The 12,221-nt window shown below is 36.3% G+C and overlaps 1 protein-coding gene across 2 annotated transcripts; it reads right to left on the bottom strand.

The window, feature by feature from the left end:
• Window positions 1–8,371: 8,371 nt before the first annotated feature.
• Window positions 8,372–10,229, bottom strand: LOC111908424 (uncharacterized). Of its 2 annotated transcripts, none has more exons than XM_023904253.2 (6): window positions 9,828–10,229; window positions 9,408–9,534; window positions 9,148–9,284; window positions 8,887–8,946; window positions 8,725–8,793; window positions 8,372–8,643 (listed from the first exon to the last, which is right to left on the bottom strand). In XM_023904253.2, the coding sequence occupies exons 1-6, from the start codon at window positions 10,065–10,067 to the stop codon at window positions 8,572–8,574; spliced, it is 705 nt and encodes a 234-aa protein (XP_023760021.1). In that variant the 5' UTR covers window positions 10,068–10,229; the 3' UTR covers window positions 8,372–8,571. The 2 variants fall into 2 exon arrangements, with proteins under 2 accessions (XP_023760021.1, XP_023760019.1); XM_023904251.2 differs by having other exon boundaries at window positions 8,887–8,949; window positions 9,828–10,203.
• Window positions 10,230–12,221: the final 1,992 nt, after the last annotated feature.

The raw sequence follows: 12,221 nt of genomic DNA, 5'->3' as shown, positions 1-12,221 counted from the left end.
CCGGAAGCACCATGGTCGACATTTTGCTTGATTCCAGCCTCCTCAGCCACCTAGTTAGTGGTTGGGAGCTATTTGTCTCATACCTGGAAGAGATTAAGTTGTTGTTAGAACCACGAGGTGGTTGTGGGTGCTTGTTTGGCCATAGAAACCCGAGAAAAACCCACCATGGCTGCCGCCATAGCATCCCTTCCTGCCGCCACCAGCCACCGAGAGGAGGTGGCTGTGTGTGTGAGTTGGTGTGTGTGTGGGTATAGTTCGTGAATTTAATGTTGTATGGATATTTGGACAGGAAAAAATGAAGAAAACTCATCACCACCACCTGCTGCCGCCATTCTGCCGTCTGATGTCGCCCCTCTGCCACTGTTAGCCACCATCTCGGGTGGCTTTGGGCTTTCGGGTGCGTTTGGATTGATGTTTGGAGTGTTTTTGGTGTTGTGTTGGCCCAAGAACATAACCACCACTGCGAGGTGGTGGCTGCCGCCATGAACCACCATTGTGTGTGTTTAATGTAGTTAGTGTGCGTTTATTTTTGGTTAAGGCATTGTAAAGTGTAATTAGCTAAAGCATAATGAAAAGAAATTGAAAGCCACCACCTTAGGGTGGTGGCTTCCGCCACCGACCGCCATGTCGGGTGGCGGTGTGTTTTGCCTCGTTGTGATCGATTCGTTTGGGGTGCTTGAAACCCTAATGGGCCTTGTAAGCCCTAATGGGCCCAATGGAGCCTAATAGGCTTAATGAAAACCCTAATGTGTCTAATGGACTCTAATTGACCCAATAAATCCCTAATTGACCTAAAAGCCCAACAAATTAATAAATGGGCTAATATTTGAATTGGAAAAACCCTAATGCCAATAAAACCCTAATTTTAGGAATTAATCGGGACACGCGGGAATTATTTAATAACTGGAGATATTAAATAATAATCATTTGCAGAAATTAATTTAAGCAATATTGGACTTAATGGATTAAGTCCTTAGTGGATTAAGTCATTAATGGGTTAAGTAGGAAACTTAACCCTAATCATCATTTTACGTAAAACCCTAATTTCACTTGGGCCTTAAGTTGGGCCTTTTTAGTAGGCCTTGATAATTGAGTATCAATGGGCCATCCAAGATCAAGCAAATGGACTAGAATAATTAATGGGCTTTGAGGTAAGGCCTATATGAGGAGTTGGGCCCAATTTGGAAAATTGGGCCATAGATGGGCCATAGTTTAGGCCTTAACGACTATATGATGTTGGGCCTCAAAATAAGACCATGTATAGGCTTGGGCCCAATTTGGAAAATTGGGCCATATATTGGGCTTTGATTCCTAGTTGGCTTTGGGCCTACGGATTGGGCCTTGGGCTTAAATAAGCCAATCCTGGGGTAATGTAGTAATTATCCAAGTATGTATTATGGTTATGTGTTGGGACCCAATTATTAATTTGGTGTTGTTTTGGTGTTGACAGTTCGAGAATCTGTCATCCAACAGCTGGGGTTGAGCCTGCAGGACTTTAGCGGTGTGGGATTGTGTCTACGGGACTTCAGCAGTGTGAGGTGAGTTACCTTCCAGTAGCGGTGGGTCTACGGCCACAATGTTGGCCCACCAGTAGGAGTTGTATGTTAGATGATTGTCTTTGTGATATTCATCTAGGTTTGCTACCACCTGATATGTTATATGTTGGCATGATATTGTTGGATTAGTGTCTAAGTCCATAACTATTTTGGTATGTACTTGACCCGATGGTGCATGGTCCTTTTGGGTTGCCTTCACCAAAGCAACTTGATAGGATGAATTATGGAGAGAGAGAGAGAGCGAGGATTAATTATGATTTATTAATATATTACAAGAATAATATATTAAAGGAGAAATCATATTGTTTAATTAATATTAGTCAATAATTAATTAAGAAATAATTTTGTGGCCAAAAGACATTAATTAAAATAAGGGGACTAGAACTGTCAATTGTTTAATAGTTGAATATTGGGCTAATGGACTCCATAGAGGATGGAGTGGACGAATTCTATGGGGAAACCCATTAGAAATCGTCCAAGGCATCTAAGGAGGGAGTCCATGGGTTGTTTGGGGCCTAAGCAGTCAAATTAGGGTTTCCTTGTTAGATAACCCTAATAGCCTCACTATTTAAGGACCCCTAGGGCACCAAAAACGTGGCAAACTGATTCCTTAGGTTTTCTACACATTTTTGGGTGCCACCTCTCTTCTCCTTCTTCATCCTCTTGCTCTTGGTGTTTGTGAGCCATTAGAGGAGTGACACTTGTGACTCTAAGCTTTCTAAAGCCAACTACAAGGAGTATTTGAGATTGTTATTACTACATAACAATCAAGGTATGATCTAAACCCTAATTTATATATTAATATCGATTATCATATGCTAGATCTAGGGTTTAAAGCCTTGGATGAATGCATGTACAATAGAGAAACCTAGATCCAAGCATTAGGGTTTGCATGAGCACATAGGATGTTCTTATGGCCTAAACCCATCAGATATGTTATATGTGATGGTGGTAGTAGGGGGAGAATAGTCCCCAAGTTCGGTTGTTAGGACCGAAGGGTAGGTCGGACACCCTAGATATGTCTGACAGTATGTTATGATATGTTTATATGCTGGCATGATATGTTATATGTGATAGTGGTAGTAGGAGGGGAATAGTCCCCAAGTTCGATTGTTAGGACTGAAGGGTAGGTCGGACACCCCAGATACGTCTGACAGTATGTTTATGTTATGATATATGTGATAGTAGCAGTACGGGAATAGTCCTCGAGGTTTGATTGTTAGGACCGAAGGGTAGGTCAGCACCCCAGAACGGCTTAACACGGGTAGGTCAGCACCCCAGAATGGCTTGACACGAGTAGGTCGGCACCCCAGAATGGCCGTACCGGGTAGGTTGGGCACCCAAAAACTGCCCGACAAGATGTATGCTTTGTGATTGTAAGGTATGTGGTATGATGGGGGAACTCACTAAGCTTCGTGCTTACGGTTTACAGTTTTGGTTTCAGGTACTCGATTTTAAAGGAAAGAAGTCAGCTTGATCGCAACGCATCACACTATGGTTTTCCGCACATGAGATCTTTGGGATTACTCTCTGAAATTGTTTTACGATAACATGTTTTGATTATTTCTACTTTGGTTTTGACATGACTTGATATTATGGATGTTTTATTATACTGTTGGTTTTATAATAACGTATTGAAAAATGAAATTTTTGGCCTGTATTTTTGGGGTGTTACAAATAAGGGGACATACGCATGTGGGGTTTGAAGTAAAACAAATCTTAAACTTGTTTACCATATTCGGGCAAATAATCCTCTGGAAGAACCTTAAAAAGCAACAATGTCGGCTCCACCACCTTCACCCGACTCTTTAAATTCTGGTGAAGACATCAACTACAATGTGCTCCACTCAATCTTCTGTGATTGTGGTCCGAAGATTACAGAAAACCAAACTGAAATGAAAAGGTTGAAGGAGCAGCTTGGACAGGAGTATATAGTTTGCAGGATCGACCACATCAGTCTCCAGCACAAGCTGGATGACCATGATCAGAAGTTTAAAGTCTTTGGTGTTGCTATGGGTGGCATGATGGTGGGGATGCTTTTGTTGCTGGTGGTTGTGCTCCATTTCCATGTTAAGCTTGGGTGATGGGTTGATCTGCAGCTAAGGCGATTCATGGTTAAGAAGGTTATTAGTATGTAGTGTTTGTGTTTTTTTTTTGGTCTTTGTGTTTTTTTTGCTGAAATATGTAAAAGACCTCTCTAAATGACAAGCATTTTGTAAGTGAAATCCATTGATTAATGAAAGACCTATCTAAATAATAGGCATTTTGTAAAGTTAGGTGATGTTCTTTGTTGATTGTTTTTTATCTTAATTAGTTGTTAATTTTCATTGAATAATCCGTTGAAAGTGTAATAGAATTAGGAAGAAGGAAAAAGTGGGGATGTTAGGGACCCCACTTGCCTTGCACAATGGGGGTAATATAGTCTTTTACACGTACTACCCTTTCATATATACCAAGTAGTTTCATTCTAGCACATTGTTTTCTTCTTCAAATAATCTCCACTTTGAAGGTACTGAATGAAGAACATCGAATGTGGATGTGGAGCTGAGGTTATAATAAGAACATCTCGTACTACCAATAACCCAGGAAGGCCCTTTTATGCATGCCCGAAAAAGGTAATTTACCATTTATTCAAATTCTGATGTTAACCCTGCTTTTATTAAGATGTATTAATTCAAGCAAATAGTTGGAATTAGGATGCTCGTTTAGGTTTTATAGTTTGGGTTGATGAAATGTAGTGCAACAATGAAGGTGTGATGATAAATGGGTTGTTTAAGTCGAACAAAAAGCTTCAAGCTGAGGTCTTTAAGTTGAAGGTTTTACCTAATATGTAGTTGGGTATTTTTTTTTTGTTTAATCATGTACAAGTTGTAATGAAGGTCAATTGGACCACTTGCTATGTAACTTGTAATGCAGTTTGATGTGTTTTGAAACTTGTAATATACTTTATTTCGTTTAAGTTGTTATGTAACTTGTAATGTATTTTATTTCATTTAAGTTGTTATCTTTTAGCTTTGATGTGTTTTGTATGCACGAAATATGAACAAGCAAATTAAACAAAGTCAGTTACCACACAACCAAGTTAAAACATAACAACTTGTCCAATTCCAAACTTAATAACCTACTACAACCCAATTCCAAACTTAACACTTAAATCCAACCAAACACAACCAAGTTAAAAGATAACAACTTAAACGAAATAAAATCCTAATCATTAAGCTCCAATGGGTTTGCACTGGTATCTCCTTTCCCATCTTTGCCCTTCACCCTCTTAGCAAGTTTCATCTTTATGATTCTCTCTAATTTCTTTCTTTTACATCTCCTTCCAACAGCAACACCTTCTACTCCTTGACCCTTTTGCCCTTCATGCACTGATTTTGCTCCTTGACCCTTTTGCCCTTCATTAACACCTCCTTCTCCTTCACCTTTTTCATTGACACCTGTTTTCCTTTTTTTAACATTTAGTTTGGGCTTCCTACCAACTTCAAGTTTTTGCACTTGAGGTCTTTCAGCTTGAGGACATGTGACCTTGTTATGCCCCACATTTTTAAACACATTGCATGATATTTTTTTCCCTGCCTTAGACACAGTGTGCCTTGGTAGCTTCTCTGATGCATCTCTTCTTCTGTTAACCTTTGGTCTACCTGGCATTCTTCTCTTCATTGGTGGAAGAGGTGGTATGAAGTTAGTAGGTGGGCACATATTGCTACCATTCATCCCCTAAATTAGATACTTATAGGTGTTCTTATAGACTGCTCAATAGAACATTGTATCAACATAACCACCAACATCTCTATTGAGAAATGATATAGTTGCAACTGAATGCACACATCCATACCCATTAAGTTGCCACACTCTACAAGTGCAAGTCTTCTTGTCCAGGTCAACAGCATAGGACTCAACCATGTTTCTTGTTTCAAATTGGTTTAGACCACTTGGTAAAACCTGACAATACCTAATGTAGACATAACAAAAGTAATTACATACAATTGTGAGTTTAAAGATTAGAAAGTACCTTTGAGCTTTTTTTACTTTTTTCAGTAGGAGTGTAATTGTTGGGCAAGGATTGTAATCAAGCCACGAACTACCTTTAATCTTTAAATTGTATTTTCTCTCCATAACATACAATCTAATCTCCTCTAACATGGTGATGATTGGCTTTTTCCTAGTATCCCTTATCACATTGTTGAAGCTCTCAGATAAGCCATTCTCCACTGCATCACACATATTTCCCTCTTGAAAAAATGCTCTACTCCAAGATTTGGGGTTTGTTTCCATAAGATAAGCAAAGGCTGCAGGGTTAAGCACTTCAATCTCCTTCATGGCAGCATTGAATAAAGGCTCAGTGGATGCCTTGCTTACCTTCCAAAACATGGTTTCATAATGCACACCACTGAATCTTTTCTTGAAGTTGGCAACAATATGCCTTGCACACTGCCTATGTTCAGCAGTAGGCAATATTTCCGTCACAACCTCTAACAGCCCCTGTGCAACAATGATAACATGTTATATAAAATGAGACTAGAACTTATTAAATTAGGAAGTAAAACAACTTACCTTATGTTGATCTGACATTAATGTTATACCAAAACCATTATCCAGTTGAAGGTCATCTCTAAGGTTTTCTAAAAACCATTTCCAAATATCTTTGTTCTCTACACAGATAATTGCCCATGCAATTGGAAATATGTGATTATTGGCATCTCTTCCTACAACACATATTAGCTCTCCACTACATAAGCCCTTTAAGAAACATCCTTCTAAATTTATAACCTTTCTACAACTCCCTCTCCATCCTTGCTTAAGCCCATCAAAACACAAGTAAAGTTTGCTAAAATAATTCTTACCATCTAGCATAGAATTGACATCAATTTTGACTGTTGATCCTGGATTTGATCTTCTAATCTCCTCACCATATGACCACAACTTTGCATAGTGCTCCACTAGTGTTCCTTCAATCAATTCAATTGCATACTTCTTTGCTCTTCTACATTGTCCCATACTCACATCTATACCAAATTTCTCTTTAAACTCATCCTTAAGTAGCCTCACACTAACCTTTTGTTTCTGTAAGAATTGTGTTGTGTAATGGGTACCTATCCATGAATAATTCACAATTAAACCTAACTTGAAGTTTTTGCACAATTATGCTCATTTATGAGACTCTTTATCTGGAAATACTTTTCCTCACTCATCCAAGAAGCCCACATCCTAAACTTGCATTGCCCAGAACAACATTTCACTAATAGTCTCCGACTATCATTTTTTTTTGTAACATAACTGATAACCATTTGCTACAACATAGTTACACATCATATGTTTCAGTTGTTTAGGACTCACAAATCTTATACCTAATACATGTTTTTGTTTTTTCCAATGAACATTCTCATTGTAGATAGTCTGGTCAGTAGAAATTACCTCATCTTCTAGTGGTGGATCATATGTATCTTCACGAGGTGGACTGTGGGTGGTGACTTGATCCTTTGGGCACAACTTACTCAGAAACTCATCATCGTGTGTCTTGTTCATAGGAATGCACTCATCAGGTTCATTGTCCACTTCCATGTGAATGTCATCATCTTGCTTACCTTGCAAATCCTCGTTTGGACCTAGGATATCATCCATACCACCATGTAAATCTTGTATGTCGATTCCATCATCCATATCCATACGACTGTGAACTTCTTCATGATCTTCATTTGCACCAGATAATTGGTCTAAAGAACTGTCAACTTCTGCTTGCTCTTCAAGAATCCATTGATGTACATTAACACCAAGATGGTTCATATATACATCGATTACACAATCAGAAGCATACTCTACTTCGATTAGTTCCATGTAATCCATGTCATTCGCGATTAACCTTAATCCATCTGGAAAAACAATATCAGGAAATGCAAAAGTACATATTCACACATATCTCACATGTGAATCTTTCAAGGAACTCGACAAATTTCTTCTTGTCCATTCCAGCAAAATCAACATCATCAAACATTTGCTCTGCTCCATCTGCGTAAGTAATAAAGGGGTACCTGGTAAAAATTCCAGCAAAATGTAGATCAATCTTCATGAAAACGGCCATAGCAACAATAAAGTTCCCCGATTTGAGTGACTAACACTTGAAGAAAAGGATAGGACCGAAGAACAGATCAACAATAAATTTCGATGCAGGGAAGTTAAAGAAGAAAGTTTTTGAAATGGACAGTTAAGGGGTTTAAACGTACACAATCTCTCATTAACTCGTATGCACACGTGGCAATAACATGGACTAAATCACTCTATTTGAATATGAGGTGGAAATAAAAAATTGCTATGGACTAAATCACTCTATTTGGATATGAGGTGGAAATAAAAAATTGCTAGGTAGGATGATATGAGGTGGAAATAAAAAATTGCTAGGTAGGATGATATGAGGTGGAAATAAAAAATTGCTAGGTAGGATGGGGTCATCAGGATGACCCCTTCATTTTTCCAAGAATATCCTTTTAAAACAAGAAATAACAAGTTTATGCCCTTAAAATGCAAAAATAACAACGAGCGACCATTCCCTTCATTTTTCCAAGAATATCCTTTTAAAACAAGAAATAACAAGTTTATGCCCTTAAAATGCAAAAATAGTAACGATCGGCCATTTAAACTATTATACGGAACTTTGTTAGATTACAGTAACAATAACCTTTTAAGTTAAAAATATCTACCAAATATCCTAAAGCTAAATCTGTCTTTCTATCTTCGCTAAATCTTCCAAATTAATAACTAAATTAGGTATTTGAAATTTTAGGTACTTCGAATTTGGATATTTTTGAATACCCGTAGAGATTAACCAACGAAATGCATTAGAATTAGTGGCGTCTCATCTAGTCAATATTTTAAAGAGTTACTACATATATTTACAACTGCTACAAAAGTCCTAATCTAAGTTAACCCTCCTCCAAATAAACCATCTTACAATTAACTTTACAAGTATCTCATATCCGTTAGTAAACCCCACTACCAAATTTCCAAACATTCTCAATCATTCACACATCATCTTCAGCTTCCTTGAAGCTTGTGCAAACCCCACAATCACCTGCAACTCATCCAATTTCTACACCAAAAAAAATTGATGTTACTTTTGCCCCCAATCGTCTTATATTGTGTTTGACATACATTAGCCTGAGATAGTTACCTGAGACATGAAATGCCTTTGAACAACACCAACAAGCTCATCCTTAGATAAATTTGGGCTTGCATCCATCTGAAAAACAACAATGTTTTACATGAAACCATTTTTTATAAATAACCCTTAACAAATTATCAAACACTTTTGATATAAATATACAATACTTACAAGGTTGAAGTGTTCCCAATATCTCCTTAATGCCCCCATCTCTAGTTTCCCAAGATCAACCTTCTAGAAACAATACATATCCACAAAAAAATTATAATATAGACTAAACACCAAACAAGTTGTACTGTATTTGAGTACAAAAATTTGTAATTATTTGTCCCACTTGAGAATGTGGAACAAATTTGGACAAAAATACCCTTTTAATCCTTCATAATCAATTAATCATAATTAGCCCTAGAAAGCTTGATAATGTTTGCATACCAAGGACCCATGAGTTGAAACAGGGCTCTTAATTTGTGAATCACACGAGAGAGATCGATTGATGGTCTTATGAGCCGAACTTATTGACTTATGTGCACGATGCCTTGATCTATGAGACTTTCGGGCGTCATCAAAGGCTGTAAAATGTAATATTAAGAAGCGAAATCATTTAGTAAGGGAAATAAAACTTGTTGATTTGCTAGATAAACGCCATTAAATTGGGAACATAAAGCTAAGAAAGCATATAACTATTCACTAACCAAGATCGGAGACATTCCACTGCAGATTTCCGAACTCGAGGTCGTCGTCGTTCTCATTACCAGTAGGAGGTTCAATCACGCTCAACGCATTTCTTTGTAGTTTTACCTCGATTCCATTCGTTAGAACCTACAATCCGTTGATAGATATGGCTCAAATGAAACATGGGTTTCGGTAAATCAATCCGATGATGAACATTAATCAAGAGATAATGATAATGATAATGATATTTACTCAGACAGATCAAACAGGGAATTTTGTTCTATCATTCAATTAGAGAATTATCAATTGTAAGTGCATAAAAGAAAGCCTAATTTAACAATACTGCATTGTATAGTCGATAAATTAGAGGTAGAAATAACCCAAAATTGGATCGATTGTATGAATTAAATGTTGGGAAATTAACGAGGTAATGAAAATACCAGCCAATGCCACCCTCCGAGACCCACAGCCTTCTTCACAACACCCTGTAAGCCAACGAGCACGGACTTTGTACGGTTGTTTCCGGTGACGACGACCTTAGTGTGGCGAGGAAGTACGGCGAGTTCTTCTTCACTGCAATATCCTCCTACGCCATTACGCAGTTGAAAAGAAGAAGAAAACTCACCACCACCATTATTCGCACAAGGCTCCGCCATTGCTACTTCTTCCTCTAGCATCATGCAGAATTGAGGTCCACAATACAGGGTGAAACTGAAAACTGAAAACTGAAAAAAAGGGAGGAGAGAAGGGTTTATCGATCAAATTGAATGTATCGAAAAGATGAACCATTTGGGGAACCCCAAAATGATCACTTTTCAGTGGGAAATGATCACAAATTTTGGAGTTTTGTTGTGAGAAAAACATGAGTGGGGTGCTTGGCAATCCTGAAGAGATGGGATTGACGAATAAGATCGTGGCACGTAGAAGAGAGAGTGAAAACGGAGGCGGGTGATGTGACGATTTCTTTTGATTTTATCCAAAAGCAATACGGATTTTTGACTTTTTGACTGATCGTTTGTTGAAGCACGAAACAGTGTAGCAGTGGGAATCGTATGGTGCAATTACCAAAATGTCCTTCATAAATTATCCTAAAAATTACACATTTTATCCCGTTGCCCAAATTCGTATTATTCGTGATACTTTTTTTCAACATGTTGATTGATGTTTCTACTTATTTTAAATTATATAAATACATTAATACATTGTTACACCTTAATTGAGTTACATGCCTTGAAACACAAAAATCAAATTTGAAATAATTTTTGTTTTTGCATAGAGTTATAATTTGTCAAATAGTTTTAAATTTGCATAACTCTTTCGTTTGAATTTTGAACGACATAGGTCTTTTTCAATATCTAGTACTTTATTTTAAAATACATAAACACCAAGTTAAGTTACATATTTATCGAATTTGATGCCTCGAAAATCAAAGTATCAAAGCTAAACAAATCAAACCATAGATTCATCAAGTTGTACTAATACATAACAAGTTGTGTCTGCTTCCAACTGAGTAAACCGATTTGGTTCCAACTCGGTAAACAACCAAAAAACCGACACAGAAATTAGCACAACACCGACAATGGTGTAGGCTAATCAATTTGATTCCAGTGCACTTGATTCTATTAAACCAGTTCCGATTACAAATCGGTTTAGTCTAGAAGCTCATCCCAACTAACAATAAAATTGTTAATTTTGTAAAATTACAAATTTGTCTTGTATTATTATTATTATTTTTTTGTCATTTTTAAAAATTTCATATAGTTTTTTTCTTAAAAAAACATATTATATTTTTAGTTATATAAAACCCCTATATTTATCTAAAAGTCTAATTTAAAATTTTTCTTAACCTTAGTGATGTGAAGTTGATCTCGAATCACTTAGAAATACCTAACATATTACCATCTAACCATTAAAAAACGCTATATTATATTTTTAGTGTGTCAGAACCCCTAAAATTTTAAAAATCTTCTTATCTAATTTATTTTAAAGTAAACCTTTAGAGTCGTCGATCTTAGTATTTGTGGTTCTTTAGGTTTAACGGAATCAAAACCCTAAATTAATCAATTTCATAACATATATAAAGTTTAACCCACCAAAATAATATAGTGGGGTTTTTTAAAAATTAGATGAAAATAATCATATATGTTAGACCGGTACAACCCACAATGATTTAGATGAGTTATCTAAGTTTCTTGACATTTACAAGTTTAGATGATTTATTTGAGTTGTCGTCTTCAATGTTTTTAACGAGCTTTTATTTGTTTTTATAAAAAGAATACATAATTTATTTACAAAAGTATTTCTCCAAACCAAATCAACCAATAAATACATTACTTTCTAAATAAATACCTTTCAACTCTCATACCAAGTATTCGGGAGATTGTAACTATATATATATATATATATATATATATATATATATATATATATATATATATATATATATATATATATATATATATATATATATATATATATATATATATATATATATATATATATATATATATAGGGAAATGGAATTAATAAGGTAATTAACTTTTCGGTTTGTTCACATCTGGGTAACTATCTTTTTTTTGTACACATTTAGGTAACAAACTTTTTGTAAGTGTTCACATATGACCATTATGACCGGCTGTAGCAGGTTATATCTGGTCATAATGGTCATATGTGAACACTTCTAAAAAGTTCGTTACCTAGATGCGTTCAAAAAAAGATAGTTACCCAGATGTGAACAAACCGAAAAGGTAACAGTAAAATACGTGAATGGTCCCTGTAGTTTGGGTAATTTGTGCGTTTGGTCCATAACTTATTTTTTAACTTAGATGATCCTT

Source organism: Lactuca sativa, chromosome 5, assembly GCF_002870075.4.
Source record: "Lactuca sativa cultivar Salinas chromosome 5, Lsat_Salinas_v11, whole genome shotgun sequence".
NCBI classification, from domain to species: domain Eukaryota; kingdom Viridiplantae; phylum Streptophyta; class Magnoliopsida; order Asterales; family Asteraceae; genus Lactuca; species Lactuca sativa.
This window is presented reverse-complemented; position numbering and strand designations above follow the sequence as displayed.